This window comes from Plasmopara halstedii (assembly GCF_900000015.1).
Source record: "Plasmopara halstedii genome assembly, contig: Scaffold_2364, whole genome shotgun sequence".
Taxonomy (NCBI): domain Eukaryota; phylum Oomycota; class Peronosporomycetes; order Peronosporales; family Peronosporaceae; genus Plasmopara; species Plasmopara halstedii.
Window position 1 is genome coordinate 20,826 of NW_020189271.1, and position 17,727 is coordinate 38,552.

At 43.4% G+C, this 17,727-nt stretch overlaps 2 protein-coding genes across 2 annotated transcripts; one reads left to right on the forward strand and one right to left on the reverse strand.

Annotated features, from left to right (window-relative positions):
- Positions 1-200: 200 nt before the first annotated feature.
- On the forward strand, positions 201-435 carry PHALS_03428 (uncharacterized protein; the record flags this gene model as incomplete). The annotated part of the gene is made up of 2 exons (XM_024717633.1): positions 201-222; positions 281-435. The coding sequence occupies 2 exons, from the start codon at positions 201-203 to the stop codon at positions 433-435; spliced, it is 177 nt and encodes a 58-aa protein (XP_024583113.1).
- A 3,287-nt stretch (positions 436-3,722) lies between these two features.
- Positions 3,723-8,480, reverse strand: PHALS_03429 (uncharacterized protein; the record flags this gene model as incomplete). Its single annotated transcript, XM_024717635.1, has 8 exons — positions 3,723-3,851; positions 3,916-3,951; positions 4,010-4,134; positions 6,771-6,845; positions 6,929-6,977; positions 8,149-8,246; positions 8,302-8,414; positions 8,473-8,480. The coding sequence occupies 8 exons, from the start codon at positions 8,478-8,480 to the stop codon at positions 3,723-3,725; spliced, it is 633 nt and encodes a 210-aa protein (XP_024583114.1).
- Positions 8,481-17,727: the final 9,247 nt, after the last annotated feature.

A 17,727-nucleotide genomic window follows, 5' to 3' on the forward strand; every position in this document is an offset into this window, starting at 1 on the left:
CCTCGTGGAACTCGTGGTCGATTAGACCCAGACCTCAACGAATATCAGTAAGAAAGGTGGGCTTCACAGCTCAAGTTTGATAATGCCAGTACTCGGGACACTGAAGATGCCAAATCTATATTCGATTTCCGTGGGTCTTAAGCCGGGAAAATGTCGAAGGCTATGTGCACCTTCGGGAGAGTCCTGAGGACTTTGACAATATGGAACACTATCTGGTTCTGGGTCTATGACCTCATTCTATGTTGACATGAATACAATGCTACGATCTATGGAACAACAGCTGGATTACACACTTTTCTTCCGGTGGGATATGGCGAGTCATACGCCCACCTCTGGCAAGAAAAAAAGAAGAACAAGAAGCAATTATGGCGCGTATTCGAAGGTTTGCTAGCTTTTGTTTATGACACGGGAGTAACCGACACACTGGAAAGTTAATGGTAAGTGTATGGATGAAGGAGAAGCAGCCTTATTGAGCGTGATCTCATGGTAAAACGAGCAACGTTGGCGATCGCAAATCACGTTTAAAGAGTGCCTACACAAAATACCACTGTCTATCAGGGTCTTTAGAACGAATCTCTCGTGGGACGGTTGGTGACAGCTGTAAGATAGGGTCCTCTGTGCCAGATTCGGTGGAGGGTGAAAGCTATTCACTCAAAAAGCTAAGCTCTGTAGATTAGAATGCTGACCTACCCTACTCACAATGTGAGGCTACTGCTGGGTTAGCAATGCCGCGCGATAAAACAAACGTTGCGAAGCAGTATAGCTTCAGGTGTAAGTTGTGAGGAAGTTTTTTTGCTGGTGAACGGAGTGACCGAGGTCGTTCAAGCGATACCTCCGGTAGAAGATGCTATTTTGCTTCGAGAATTGGGTACATGCAAGGAATAATAAGATGTGGTACAATTTGTACTAGAGAGTATCTGAGCTCATCATTCGCCATAAATTTGTTTGTCACCCTCAATGAGACCACTTGCAACACACCGAGTCTGTTAGGTGAGACAGATGCTATCCTCACCACGCGTGCTACCTCTAGAATGGGGGGCTATCCTGTGACTGACTTCCTTAAAATAAGCTGTTTGCCAATATTGATAAGTGTGTCTTAGGCACCAGCAAAATCTCTTGACTGGATTGCTCTGTTTGAAAACATGACACGCGGAAAGATTCCACGATGAGAACAGCTCCTGTTTATTGGATAAGAGCTTGAAGAAGATGAGAAAAAGGTTTGGCCCAGCCATCAACTTGTATCTTCGCATACAAGCGATGCCGGCATGGGATGTCATACGGTCATAGTATGCGGCAGACTTGGTGACATTAGAGCTGTAAACGATAGCTTTATGCACAAACGATTCTCTCAAATCTCGATTGACAAACCCGTTCCGTCCGTGGCCCTTCAGCCTTTGCTTAAGGCTGACATCTACTCGAAGCATATAATAACGGAAATCAGCACAAGATCGCGTTAGAGTCTCGGCGGTTCCTGTATACGACCAGATGCTATTTCAAATGTGCTCTCGTCAAGAACGGGGTACTACTGCTTGGCTCCAAGCCGCTTGAGACCCCTACAGAGCAAACTACGTTACGCAGGAGTTTCTTGCTTTTCTTAAGATCGTGATCCTAAATTGCCGGTTGTACCTCAATGATAATATGATAGACGGATCGGCTCAAGGTGGTAGTGTGTGGGCTTTATGTCACCGCGGCCTCATTTCAAATTTCCCAATATGATGAAGTCGTAATTCAATGAGACTACACTTGTAATGTACATGTGTTGTGCCGCCAAAAACCTCTGGGGACAAGGTGTCTGGATCAAAGTGATTGGCTTCATATTTCCACACCGACGCACTCTACTTTCAATGTGTGGGTAATTCATCTTGAGGACTATATTTTCAAATTTGTGTAACATGCAAATATTACTGTTACCTCTTTGCCGACCGACTGGAAAGAGAAAAGACATACAGCCCAATGAACACGATGTACCGGTGGTCTAATATGTAGTAGTGGGTAAACATGTGGGTAAGTAAGCACGTATGGGTGCTCGTGTTGCCCTCGCCGCATGCTCAGTGTCATAACCAGTCGGCCAATTTGAGCAAAGCGCTGGTAGCCAAAGTTTATGGCCTCTATTTTCATTCTTCCAATAACGCTTCGGTAATACTGTCGCATTTATCTTTGCGGAATATTTGAACACGTGTATCATTTTGCTGCTGTCGGGGGCTTCGTGACAGTGAGATTACAGCCAAGCTGTTGCTAGACAAAGGTTTTGCTAACATGAGTTGCGAAGCCATTTTGTCGGATCAATACCCTTGACTCATGGCGAAATTCTGGTTTACATTCGCTCAGGTGCTTGCGACGAGAAAGGGTATGTCAGCTGCTGACCATTTTCATCCAGAGACGGATTGCGACAGTTTTGATGTGAAGCACGTCCTCTAAAGTATTTGCGCGAAGAGACTGCGATACTGGATCAAGGGACTGTGTTTGAGCTGATAACGCAGTACATACCTCGATAGGCTATACCCTACTGACATTAATTTTTTTAACGAAACATTGGGTCCCCTTTATACCGCCACGAAGTGGCTTCGGTATTAGTGATAAAGGGATGTCAATCAAAATCGATTTGCTGATCTAGCCCGGCTGCAATTTGTATCAAGATAAGTATTTATCTGTATGATATTGAATGCCATACGCCGGGAAAATGGCGATATAGCACCAAATTAGAATACTCGAGAGCATCTGGGAAAATCTAGAGGAAAGCTAGACACACACAAGAATGTTTTGGGTCAAAAGTTTATTGAATGCAGGCGTACCAACACATGCCGTGTCTGTGTTTTATAAAAATATAGTTGCAACTGCGCTACATCCAACTGCTCATTGTTATAATAAATTTGGATTCAGTCATACTGTTGAAATCTATCTAGAATACTAATATATACAGTGTTCAATATGATCTCACAAAAAATATGTCGCGATTCCTCTCTGGTATTCCAGGCACCATCACTTCGGCTACGACTGTAAAGGTTTGGCATACACTGCATATGTAGGTTGATAGCGTTGTATAAAAGTTGTCACCATATATGAAGCAGTGATGCTCCGTATCCTTCCAAAATTCAAATAATACTTATGCTGCATCCTGACTCTCAGCCATAGCCCAGTGCTTTCGAAAAAAAAGTTCAGTCTCTTCGAGATGCACTCGTCGATGTTGCTACATAAGGTAGCCGGAATGGTATAATCGAAAAACACCTTACTTACAATATCATTCTCTCTAAAGCCGGTGGTAGTGTCATGAGAACACGGGAGCTACCAGAAAATTTGATATAATGAGGTCAAGCTTGTAAAGGCGTGGACTGCTCTGTTCAACGCAAACTCAATTACTGGGAGCATTTTGCACCAACACCATAGCAGTGCATCGGATGAAGTGGGAGTAGCACCACCACGGAATGGAGTAGCACCACCACGGAATTGATGCGTCTCGTCTGACCAGCTGACTGTATTTTCTAGGGTTTAGAAATCTTGATAAAAGCTCGCAGAAACATTGTCAAGTGCGAATCATGGTTCAACACAATGGCAAATGGCAAGCCATGTTAGCAAAAAACTTGCTGCGGAGCAGCTTGGCTGTATCTCTTGTGTGCCCGTGTTTTGATAGCAGTCTGATGTTCCACATTGCTTACGAGTTCACCAAAACTACAATTTTGATATTACTGGACGCATCTTTGGGAGTCCAAAAGAAACGTCTGTAGTTACCAACCTTTCCCGAAACTAGTGGGCTGTCTGAGGGTGCCGGCTAAAGTGGCGTGAGTTCCACTCGCCGACGTGCGAACATCAGGGCTATTATTTTTTGCCCATGCTAAACCATCAGACAATATTGCCTACTAAGCCGTATGTCTTTCTCCTGCGAAGTGGCATCCAGGTTACCTCCCTCCAACAGCAAACCTGTATATTGTGTCTCATCAGTAGATACCACACGCGCTGCGTGTTGAGTGTATTAGAACAAGCCTTGGAACAAGCACTAGCGGTGCTAACGTACAACCAGACACGTATTGTAGCAATATCCATGAAAGACTTTGAATTTTAAAGCGTATAATAGCACACCATACGTTATGTCTGGCTTGTAAGCCGTACGCTCAAAACGTCGATGAGCGGGTATCACCACTGTGACGTGAAACAATGTTAGATTAGAGCGAGAAAGCGCATACACCATTGTATTAACACGGTATCGACTAAAATTTCCCTAAACGTTGTACTCGATAAATTCGGATAATCATCTTGCTATAATTTGCAAAAAGGTGTCGCTATGGTCAATGACGCATAACGTGTATAGATCGAAACGGCGTAGGGGCGATCAGGTGCACCCCAAAAAAAGCCTAAGCTCACTCTCGCAGGACAAAATAAAAAGATGAGCTACCAAGTCCAAGCGAGTCTGTTACTTCTAGACAAGAGCATACGTTATCATACGGGAATTCTTGTCATTGAGTGGAACGTTTTCGGCCGTCACTGTAAGCCGGCAAAAAGTATAGTCGATTATACTAAATCCCTATCAGCATTTGTCGAGAGTAAAATACAGCCCAAGGTGTTTGCAAATCATGAAATGTCCTTTCCATATGCTGAAATACGTATAACCGCAAAATTAGGGCACTCATACGTATTTTGGCATTGAAGACCCCTTCTTCTGACGCACTGAAGCTCATTTACTTACATCGTATGCAAGGAGATAAGTGCGAAACCTTGCTATCACAATATATTTAGCAATACACGTGTACAAGAGGTTGGTCATTTTTTTTATTCCATTTTCGTGACGATGGCACTGAATAATCTACAATGGTCTTGATCTATGCGGTATACCCGAAGATCATGCTTTCCAGTAAAAACACCAGACATGGGATCATATCGGGCGCCATATAAGCACCTGTTGGTTTTGGCAGCGAGCACCTTCAGGCGCATACACTCAAGCAGTATTGGCAAGTGATTATTGTGTTTCTGTTTCCGATTTTGTGCTCTGCACTATTTTGGGCTTATATCTCTACTTAATACTTTGCGTATAGCCACTACATGACCTAAAGTGCTGCACAGCCAGACGATTCTATGTCACTTGAGCGCTAGACTGTCTTTGTGGCATAACCAGACACTTCCGAAGCATGCCGCCAGAAGTACTCCTTGTTGTAAAAGCGATATAGCTTTCTATCATAAGCAGTTGATAACTTCCATCAACTCGGTAATCAGGATAACGGCACCAAACAAACTTTAACCAATACAACTTTCTGACAGATGTTTTTATTTTCAGCATTTGCTTCGGAGTAGCGGCAGCATGAAACTCTGTTTGTCCTGAATGAAGTGCTGGTGATATATCATCAAACACGCTTTGAGTATAGCTGGATAAAATATTACAACGTTTCGTTGTTCCTTTGGTTAGGGCCACTGTCGTGTGACGCAACTTCTAACTCAAAGAAAAAGGATAACCTCATGAGGTATATCTCATCACGAGAGCAGCGTCAGTAGCACCTCAATTATCTTCACGCCGCGTCGCCATTTTCATTCGTCACAGATCATATTCGGGATCGCTAAGGTCCACCTTAGCGACCCCCACTTTACGCACATTTTGATTATACCCACAAATGGGCTCAAGCATGACGGATTACGGCTTAATTTCCCTTTGTGCCGTACCAGCTCGATGATTTCATTAATTAACTGCTACTTGCTCACTCGCATAGGAATGTTTCATAATCAGTCATGGCGAGCTTCTGTATGTGATAACTTGTATCTCTTAAGTCTATCGCAGCCACTATCTAACGAGCGAATTACTTTCTCGCCATAAGTTTGTGGTGATTCATTGTCCCCCCAAAGCTGCCGCATCATACACAAGTACAAACTTAAAAATATTGTTACATCGTAATAAGGATGTATCAACCCAACATACTTAAAAGACATATTCTCCGTTCAAAAATAACGGTTACTTCTCTCCTACGATTTTACCTTGAAGACCGCCGCACTAGACGCTCTTCGTTCTTAAGAGATCAAATGCTGAAAAGGCAATTCACTGACGCCTCTAATCTTCAATTCTAGCTCGAATAGTTCGCCGGTATAATTTTTACGTCTTTTGAACCATGTTCATCTTCAAAACTATCGCAGCGTCATGCTCGCGCCAAAAGTGCTTCCGATGCCTAACAGACGTGCAACTCACCAAAGCTCCTGCAGAAATGAATGCGTGGTACCAAATATATTATTGCTTTTGATTATTCTAGGGATAGCGCTCCAGCTACATCATTCAATGATGTTTCATATCTTGATTTCAGATCAGGATCCAAACAAGAGCTCAAACCTTAGAGAAATGTCTAACAGACTTTTGGGACTTTCACTATGCCCCCGTCGTACTTTGCACGAATATTTACTGGTACTTGACATCTTCAATGCCTCTAAATATTGTGCTGAACGTGATCGCGTGGTGCTCTTGTCTCTATCAGAACTTTTAGCGACCTCCTAACGATGTTGAAAGCCGTTAAACACCTTTGTCAGCTAAGAGAGAATCCAACTCCTGATGGTTGGTTATATTGACGTTGGTACTCACAAATTACAATATAAGCTAGTACTGCTCTGTGCCTACTGGGACTCGCCGTCTTCTAGCGAGGTGTTTTTCGTTCCACCGTGTGAGATAGCCCGAGTTTTTAACCCAGGGCACAATTTTTTGGTATGACCACAGATAAAAGTTTGGGTGAGATCACACTCTCCCTTCTCAGCTCGAATAAGATATATTATCTCTTCATTAAGACGCTATCTCACGCGCATCCAATAACCCTCGCAGTAGTAGATCATAAAAATTCTATCGTTCTCGCCCAGCATCAAACAATGATTCGTCTCTTCTTGCCCTGCTAGGTTGCAGAAAAGGTCGAGCAGAAAATAAAATTCACACGACAAAAAAAAAGATGTTTGCAATTGCGCAGCTTCACTATACCGTTTCCTAGCGTTGCCGTTTTGGCTCCAGATGTTAGCTCATGCAACCGCTTGCCCCCACAATTTGATCACATGATCGATTATGATTTGGCTTTGCATTTTCCTCTTGAGTGTTTGACGATACAACAATGTGCTCTGGAACAATTTTGGCTTAAGTAGACTGGTTCAGTGACTACCCAGAGCTTTCGTAATTGTTTCTCACGGCCCAAACCGATAAACGGTTGCTGACGTGATGTCTTTAACGTCTCGAATTTCAACTGTCATATTTTTTGCAACACATTTTCACGCCGGTAGCAGTCAGTCGCAGAAAAATCGGGCGAACTCCCCCCTCAACTTCATACACGAGAATAATCTTTTACCGTTGAAAAAAAAACGTTTCGTTAAACGTATTTTAATGGAGACTGGGTGACAGCCACGCAATGTTACGATTTCGATGTAAACGTAACAGTCGAGATGAGATCGGACTGCATCGAAAGAAATCTCTGCTCCATCCTACTGATGGCAATTACTCTGGCTCCGGTCACAGCGGTGTATCGCGTATGCACGCCAATTTCTTAATATTTGGTTTGAGTCATCAGACAAAATTTAGCAATGTATATCGAGTCATACATCTGACCAGACAATTCGCTAGACTATAAATTGTGCAATCAAGTGTGTATGTTTCCACAGTTGTATCCTTATATGCCTGCCTAGCGCTATTAAACCAGGACTAATCTCTTTGGCTTTTAGCTTCTGGGACAGTGTTTATTAACAACATCGGTACGCTTATACTTGAATACTGTATCGCAAGTTGCAAGCGTCATGGAGACTTTGTTAGTTATTTATTAACAAATACACATGAAAAACTTATATTGTCAGCTAGACTCCATTTCACTAAGCTTGACTTTAAATACCGAGTGACACTCGTTTTCTCAGTGCGTTGTATCCGGCACTGCCTTGAGTACTTAGACTATTGATTATCCAAGCTGTTTCTTTATATTTTATTTGACTGGCAAACCAAAAACTAGATTTAAGGGGTAGAGTTCCCCGACCAAGCAATTTGCTGATACTGTCGACTTTGTTGCCGTTAACGTCTAGCAACTGCGGAAGCCATAAGGCTTGCAATTTTTTTACAGTCGTGCCGACAATTCTTACTACATAAGATACAAATTTGTTGTCAATACTCCTGAGCATCGAAAAAACAATGCTAAAACTTGGTCTCGTATACCATGGAACACTAACTCTTGTTAAATTACTATGACCACATTCTATATTATTGCGGCATTCATTATATTTCGAAATTACGCCACGAATGTCGTACATGGCCATTTTGAGTGAGCCTGAGAAGACATGATAAAATTAGCGCAAACACAACTACCATAAAAACCGTCGTACCTTCACCATCGTCTGATTCATGATAATGTAATTCATACGGATGGTGCCGTAATAGGGCAAATTCAGGATCAATTAAAGACTCCTCAAAAAATTCCCTTCTGTGGCGCTCCTCACTGTAAACGATAAATTTGGCAGGTGTTAAATTAAAAAAACAGCAAATTGATAGGTTACAAGTCCATTGATTGAACTTCTCTTAACGTTTTGGACTTGCTGTCGTCCTATAGGTTTACATGCGCATTGTCGGCTATATTCAGTGTTACCACAGATACACTTAGTACGAGAAGGATAAGACGAAATTCTGCAGATAGTGTGAAGAACGTCAATCTTTGCACCTATGAAAGAAATTGGTAGATTGTGGCTAACTGGATTGCGTATAGTATCAAGCACGACCAGCATGTCTTGGATCAAAAGAAAATGTTGATCTTTCAATTCGATTGGCAGTATTACATAATCCAGGAGACACTCAGGGTTCGTTGGCATGAGTGCAAGTCTTCTGTTAAGAGTATGAGAGCGATCAGAATGTACATACTATGGCATAAAATAAAATATAAACTTCTACCACTAAAAACATCTAAGAAACGATTTTAGCCACAGCGGGAGCGACACAGCATATGACAAGTTCCAGAAAGTTATGAGAAACGACAAGTTTTTTCTCCTATTGGTGAACGCTTGAAAACGGTGTGATACAAGCCATCGACAGCGGCGACATTGTTATGTCAATGAGTTCTTCGCTAGCATACGCATGGCACATCCCCAAGCTGTCGACAAATATAGGGAGTCGCTTTATTAGAGACATCGGACATGTCGCTATAACTATCAATTACATGAAGGTACTATCTGTATGCGTTGTTGGATTTAATGAAGAGGAATATTACAGCATGGTGTTCTCCAAATGCAAACGTGACATTTTATGAAGTCACAAACATTCTTTGTGATAAAAAGCGCTGGTTCCTACCTAAGGGTCTGTACTGGAGACGAGACCGACGTGTCTCTGTCTTTCAAATTGGGTGACGTAAGCTAGTCGCTTGTACCGGATGCTTTCCACAAAGCTGAAGTTCGAGCTATTTGAAGTTCTAGCTATTAAGGTGCTTTTCATCTATCTAGGAGCCATAACCCATTTTAAGCTAGTTGCAAATCAGCCACAAAGGGCTTAAGTCGTTCTTCTTCCCTTAAGTTGGGACTGTCCTTCTCCCTCCGCGTCGGGAATCGCTTTCTCGTCGCTTAAGTATGTGTGTTGTGTTTGATGGACTGTTTGTGAGCAGTGCCTTCTTAAGCCATGTAGCTTTTCAAAGGGCCTTTCTAACGACACTCAATTTTGTTTGACGGTCAGCTAATGAGAACGTCGCGCATTCCAGCCCAAGCCATACTCTTGACCTTGTCCTTCGGTTATGGAACAAGTTGGGGTACCACTCGGTCAATCAGTACCGCAAACTGAGGTGCTAACGAATTAGATGTCTCCTCATTGGCTTTATCATTAGTGGATGGCACTCGACTGGATGCGAGGTGCCATCGGATAAGCAGCTGTGGCTATTTTTCTACAATCGTCTTCTACAGTAATCATAGGAACGAGGCTGTCATTTTTGTGCATAATGTGATTATGACATCTCGAAAGCAGGTCTCACGCCCTGTTATTATGTACGGAACGATGCTCTGATAACTGTATGTGACCTCAAACCGTTGTGGAGAGAAAGAGCCTTTCCCGCGATGATTTGTCGAGTTGCATGCATCAATTACTGCAAGACAAAATGCGAGACTCCTTGCAGCGTTGTTCGCGATGCCCAAACTTATGGAAGTCGGGTGTATGGTAATCTTTTAGCCGATCTAAATTGCTTTCCCAGCTACGAGACCTTTAGAGTTGGACTCAAAATAGGCTTTTTGACCACCACGTAGTGAGTTCCGCGCCCGTGCTGACTTCTTGAAGCTTCGGCAATATCGTTACGACCCACACTCGTACGCACAGCAAGCTCGCTATTTGGTTTCGGGATTGTCGACGATTCAATAGATGATTCAGCGCAATTTGTAACGAGTATGTGACCCTTAATCAACTGTCTCGTGCGTATCCCAAAATGCTGGGCAATGCCATGAACCAAGAAAAGTTCAGCATCAAGCAAGCTTACTTCAATGGCTTTGTACCGAGGCAAACGCACCAGTCAACCGGTACAAGTGATGGGCCAGAGCCAATGGACATCTTAAACATTTCCAAGCCTGGAAATGAGCGTCCTTGCACCGACGAAAAGTGTTTCCGTTGTGAGAAGCCAAGTCATGTTGCTCGGAACTGCAGAGTGTCATTGTCAATTTGGCAACAGACATAGGTGCTCGTTCGGATAACCGCGGACGCTATGGAGGTTGTCGGTCTAAACGCTTCCAGGGGTAAGAACGGGAACGACGAGTAGGGGCCAGTTGGGCTCCCTACTGGGCCCAAAAAGAGGACTCTGAAAGCTATGAATACACAGAACGCTGGCCCCAATGTGCATGTGCATAATGCACACCCAGTCTCCACTGTGAGTGATTAAAGTATCAGGTAAAGTGCGGCATTGATCGTCCAAGCCGTCTTTGTAGATGGTATTAAGAAACATCTTTAATTGACACTGGTGCGAAGAACAACTTTGTTTTTTTTTCAAGCGCAAGTATTGAATGGCAAGTCATTCCAATCGACGAGCTCTTTCCGCAGCGACAGAAGGCTGGTCGTGTTCTTTAAGGCAAGTCTCTGCATTGTAGTCCCAACTTCTGCGTGAAGTAAGCCACAGGTGGCAGGCGGATTGTTCACGCTTTCAACAAATTAAGCGATGCGACCATTCGCCAATTCCACGCAAGGATATGATCATTGATGGAATGGTTGACAGTACTGTGTTCAATGCGATCGATCGAAAAGATGCTTTCTAATAGATTCGAATGCGCAAAAAGGAATCACTAATAACTGCAGTTAGGACCCTCAGTGGTATGCTGTGGAAATGGTTGGTGATGCGACAAGGTTTGAAGACGCTCCCGCGACTTTTAACAAAATGGTCACCTATCTTCTTCGTCCATTGAAAGAGTTACTTTGACTATATATTCGTTCAAAGTAAAAAAGCGTTGAGAAGTCTGATTTCGATGTTCATCTTGGTCATCTGCGTCAAGTCTTCTAGATTATCCGAGAGCATTAGATCTACGCTACCCTGAAAAGGGTATTTTCTGCATCAAATATCCCCGTTCTTGGCTGTTCTCTGGGTAAGAAAGGTAAAGAGTTCGTATAGATCCGTATAAAATGAAAGCTATCGGTGATTGGCCTGTGCCAAACAATGTGAAGCAGCTGAGGCAATGGTCGGGCTTGGCCAACTATTTGCACAAATACACGCGCGATTATGCAGCGTTCGTGCGACCCCTATCGACTCTTTGAAGAAGAACGTTAAGCGGGAATGATAAAAAAATCACCAAGCGGTAATAGTTGCGAGAAAGACCCGTCATTGCGATTGCAAACCACGAACAATCTTTTCATGTGGTCTACGATGCAAGTGATTATGCCATAGGTTGTGCGATGATGCAACACAATGATAAGGGTCAAAAGCGAGTGGTTGCGTATCAGTCGCGACAACTCCAGCCCGCGAAACATAACTCCCCAGTTCATGACAAATGGCCCTTGTAACGAAGTATACTTTAGTATAGTTCTGTGCGTTCTTGCTTGAAAAGCATCGCTTTGCGATCTATACAGATCATACCTCGCTGCGTGCGACTCCACATTTATCGCAGAAAATGGCTCAATTGTCGTCATTTCTTGCAGAGTGTAAACTTCAAGCCGGGCAAGACGATCATCTTAGCCAATTCGTTATCAGGACGTCTGGAGTATGATCCAAGGTTCAGGAGCTTCATCATGCACGAATAATGTCGATAATGCAAAGATGTTCAAACGATCAGAGTGCACGAAACGACTACAGTGTGCGAGAAAATTGTCGGAGGGAACAAGTTTGATAAGACATGTCAGGACTTGTTGAGTTATTTTAAAGATCTTTCTGACAAAGCACTGCAAGGATTTCCTTCTCGCACACGATCGCGTGTTCCCGGTTTCGAAGTACACAAAAGATTATTGTACTATGCGGCTGAACATGAGGATACAGCAAGATTCTTGTTCTTAATAACGAAGGTTTGCGTCATCGACTTTTAAACGATTACCTTGACAGCCCTTCGGGTGGCCATTTCGGACATAAAAAATGTTACTCGGGATTACAAATGGACACACAAGCATAAGTGGGTGTGCAAGTATGAGAGGACTTGTGAGATTTGCCAGGGATTGAAACTATCGGGTTCCACTCAGGTCTCATTTCGGTCGTTGACAGTGCCAACTGACAGCTGGAAGTCTGTGACTATGAACTTCACATTCGGAATCTCCGTGCCACACATGGAGACAGTGGTATCCGTGTATTAGTGGACCGATTCAGCGAGACGGCTCATTTATTGCCTGTTTTAAGGAAAATATCGGCCGTGAAAACAGCTTAGGTCTTTGTAGACGTTGTTCTTGGTCTCCATTGCCTTTGTGCTGAAATCGTGTCTGACCGTGACATACGTTCCACGTCAAAGTTTTGGCAGGCATGATTTGAACCATTGAGCACCAAATTGTCCATGTCATCAGCGGCACACCCTGAAATGGACAGTCAAACGGGGAGTGTGAATCATGTCATGGAGGATGTACTGCGCAGTTACGCTATGTTGTTCAAAGAATGTAATGAATTTATCCCTCTTGCAAAATTTGCGTTGAACTGCTCCACGATGTCTTAACAGGTTATCCGAATTTTTATGTGAGCTATGTTATCCATACTATAGTACCCTTTTTCATTATGAACGAGGTCTTCATCGTATGTGGATGAGGAAATATGGATATAGATCCACAGTCGGACCTAACTACTGTCACAGAATTAAGCTCAAAAGACCTCTACACGACATTACGAGTCGTGAAGAACAGCACGTTGATGACTTTGTTGTGAAGCGACAAGCTGTTCTGTTCTAGACCCAATTGCGAAAGCTCAGGATCTGCAAAAAGAACAGGAGTAAGAGGGGAAGAAAGAATAAGAAGGTATATAATATTGTACTACTTAGCACGACATATCTGCCTGAGCATGCAGTGTCCAGCTGCAGGAAGCTTTTGCCAAGATTCGTTGGACCGTTCCAGGTGTTGAAACGCAATGGTAATACGTATACATTCGCTATCCTTGCCGCGTGCGCCTACATCCTACATTTTATGTGGATAGACTTAAGTCGTATCTTCCGAGTGAATCTGCCAATCCGACTACACCTTTAATAAAGGATCGAGCTGATCATGAAATTTATTCACTTGTCCACGAAGAGCAACCAACCTTCACCCTAAGATTCTTCTAGGCGTACAAGCGTTGGACATCACAGGATATCTTCATGACTGATTCAACACTCAAAGGCAAGAATGATAAAGTGCCTCGTGGACAGAGCCTGCGTCTTCGACAGAGCGCAACAGGTTTTCGTAAGCCAACTCACACGACTTCTTGTCCTTCCGTAGCCGAAATTTGTTCATCATGAGCGTGTTGAAACGGAATTCAAAACAAGACTCCAAAGCCGAGCATTAGGCGGAATGATCTGTCACGTCGAATTTTTGAGTTTAGCTCTGCGATAGGCTCTTCCAGCGTCAAACAACGCCGCCGAATGCCTCAATTTGCCTGCAACGAGTGCCCTTCCACTTCCAGAATCGCTGAATCGCTTTCACGTCCAACCGCACCTCTGCTATTAAACTGTCGTGGAGAGCGTCATTTGGTGGCTGGGACGAGCGTTGATCACGAGGATCGATCGAATTGCCATAGTGTAAAGAAGCAATCAAACCATCATCGCTTATACAGGTTTAGGTGGCGCGGCTATCCATTGGACACATAATTGTGAGAACCTCGTCAGATCTTAGATTGTGATGTCCCCAACGTGGTCCGCAGCTAATAGAACTGCTTGTACTGTTGCTAGAGGCAACACTACGACAGAGCTTGGTTGCACTCGGTCGTGACCGGGAGGCTTGTCCGGATTGACTCGGCGAAACAGACGCTCCATCTTGTTCTCGTTTGTGAATAGCTCCCTCTTACAGAAAATGATTGCTCCGGCTTGATATGACTCTAGTTGCACATAAAGAAGCGAATGATGCTAAATCTTTGGCTTGCACAGAGAACATTCCGTACCTATGGCATCTTCGATTATGACGGACTTAATACCATTTGTGAAAAGATTCTAGCAATAAAATTGGCATGTAATTTACGCGTATATACAAGGGGAATTGTGTGATGGCTGCGCATTGGGGAAGCAAGCTCACGTACACTTTCAACCGACGTTTACGAATCGGGCAGACGACCTTTTAGAGGTGGTCCACAGCGACGTGTGCGGTCTTATGCAAACCTCGACCTATAGGCAAGCGCTTTCATCGCCGACAAGCTACATACGGCGTCGTTTTAATGATAAAGATCAAGTTAGAAGCCGTGAATAAGCTAACCAATTTTGTTGCGCTGATGGACAAGCAAGCCGGAAAGGGTGTTAAGTTTCTTGACAGCAGTGGTAAGTACGCGTCTGTAAAAATGCCAAAGTTTTGCTCAGATAGAGAAACTGTCTCAAGCACACACCGCCATAAACACCACAGCTCGACGGAGTTGTGAAACCTTTAAGAAAAGCGCTAGTGAAGTGTGCGCGATGAATACTGGAACACGCAGGCCCCACAAAACGGTGTGGGGATTAGCGATTATGCCAGCAAACTTTTTTGAGATAGGTGTCCATCGTGGGCTACCAAAAAGATAAAAAAGTCATCTTAAGTTTTTAACCGTTAAAAAAACCTCTATTGGCAAACCTGAAAGTATTTGGCTGCCACGCCTTCGTGTACGTTTCAAAAAAATTGAAAGTGAATGCAAACGGTACCTTGTGTCGATTTTTGGGTTTTCTCGAGCACAAAAGACGTCTCACTTCAAGGAATTGTCAACAGTTTAAGTTATCATGAGTCGTGATGCACAATCCGAGAGATACACTTTTGACGTTGGGAGACGATAACAAGGACAGAAAGAATGTTAGTGAGATTCAGGGTGACGATGACATTTTATTGACAAATTCTCAGACGAGATCTGAAGCGGAGCAAAATGAGGCGTAGGGCAGCGATCAAGATTAAGACTTTGACTTGGGCAGCAAACGACACACTTGCACTCAGTCACTTGATCACGTGACTGCATCACACCAGTCCAAGCGTCGGGTGCTTCAATGTGAATACTCATCACTTTGAAAAATTCTGCTTCAGCTTCCATTGTTGAGGAAAGTTACGTAGGGCCCCACGTCGTGTATTAAATGGGAGAAATACTGACAGCTTTAAAATCGGCAATGAACCCAGTGACGCAGACAAGAGCCCAGAATTATAGTCACTTCACAGGTACAAGATTTGGTAGCCGTTCCACAGACTAAGGAACGCAAAACGATTAGGTGCAAATGGATTGTTCGACTGAAAAAAATCAAAGTAGAGCAGTATAATGCGCGAAACTGGTTCAGCAGTATAATGCGCGAATTGTGGCCAAAGGGTTTTCTCGGAAGTATGAAGTTGACTACGAGGAAACATTTGCGCCGGTTTCGAAGCTCACTTCGAACTGAATTGTGTTGGTCATGGCTGCCAAGTACAGGTTGACGCTGCATCAAACGAGTATAAAAAATGTTCTCTTGAATGAAATTTCGATGTGAAATCAACATGAAAAACCTGATTGATATATCAGCGCAAATAATCAATACCATGTGAGCAAGCTCAAACGGTCTCTTAACGCTCTCGAGCAACTACCGAGCACTATCGACGAGTTTATAATCAAGATGAGTTTAGCAAAGGTACTGTGTATGCATTAAGCGCACTGACGGTGACATAATTATTGTTGTGCTGTATGTGGAAGATCCCATCACCGCAATAAACGACAACGTCCGTCTACTCTTGGCTAAACGTGCGCTAAGTGATTGCTTTAAAATGGCCAATCTCGATGAATCAAAACCGTAACCAATATGAAATCGGTCAGATCAAGTATCTGGCCAAGTTAATTGTGGCAAACAAAAATAATCAAGTCGATTATAAGCAAGTACGACATTCAAGGAGCAAGCCCGTCCAGACGCCTCAAGATTTAGGACCCAAGATGACAAAGAACATATGTGAAGGCGGTTGTTATCATGAAGACAAGATGAAAAATGTGCCATATCGAAGCTACGTTGGGAGTATCATGTACCTTATGGTCGCAAGGCGTCCATATCTTGCCGTTGCAGTGGAGGCTACAAGCCAATTTGTTGCAGACCCGTACCTGGCGCATTGGCAAGCTCTTATGCGCGAATCACGATACCCAAAGCAATGCAGACTCATGAACTTCACTATTCACATTGGGTATCAGCGGAGAACTCAAATGCAGACCGGGCTGGGACCTAGGGTATCGCTATAGTACAAGTGACTTCGTGCTGATGTTAAAAAATGGTTGTGCGAGCTGGCGAAGTAAGAAGCTACGAAGTGTGGCGCTCTCTTTAACAGAGGCGGAGTATATGGGCCTATATGTAGCATGTGGCTTAATTTTACAAAGTAGTAAAATGAGGATCAACAATTTGGTCAAATATATTGCGCTGGTCAAGAATCCAGAATTTTTCAAGCGCACAAATCATTTCGTTATTTGCTACCACTTTGTGCTAGAAAAGATCGTAGACTCTCGTGTACTATCCTACACAAGATATGCTGTCTGATGTGATACCAAATTATAAGTCTTCTGACTCGGGATACAATAAGACAACGCTGTCTAGCCGAGCTGGAGCGTTGCCGATAATCTCCTCGAGCGTATGATTCACCCAGCTAATACTAGTCAGAAGTCACCGGTTTTGCTAGTTTGGATAGGCAGATCGCGCAAGTTGTGGTTATGTACGCCAGCAAAGTATTGAGTTAATAATTCATTGGAAGCTATCCACGGGCGCATTTAAGGTACAAAAATGTTGAAAAGAATCGAGAAGAATATTTGGTAGATTATACAAGAAAAGGATTAGAGATAGCACAGCAAACTTAGGATATTTAATATATTCACTTTTGCATTTTGCCATCTTAGTGCTCTCCTTAAATTCTTAATAAAAAGCTACGCACGGCTGGATATTTGAAAGTTTATACTGCTGATTCTTGGATTCTCGTAAGCTGTGCGTTTCTAATATATTCAGTAATGTGACCTCTCGCCTTCCTTTGGCAGCTGAGTATGCAATCCCTCTAATAGTGGGTCAACATGCTCGAAAGCTTCGAGCATAATTTTAACACCATAATTTCTAAAAGGCATTTCGACCTTCAGCATTGTCATCCGCTTTCAATGTTTCGTCAGCTCGCTGAAGCAAAGAAGGTCGTGCTGCTCTTGAACGTCATTTTTTTTAGTCGCGCGTTGGATCAATACATGTACGCTCATATCGACATAGTTGCTTTTGCACCTT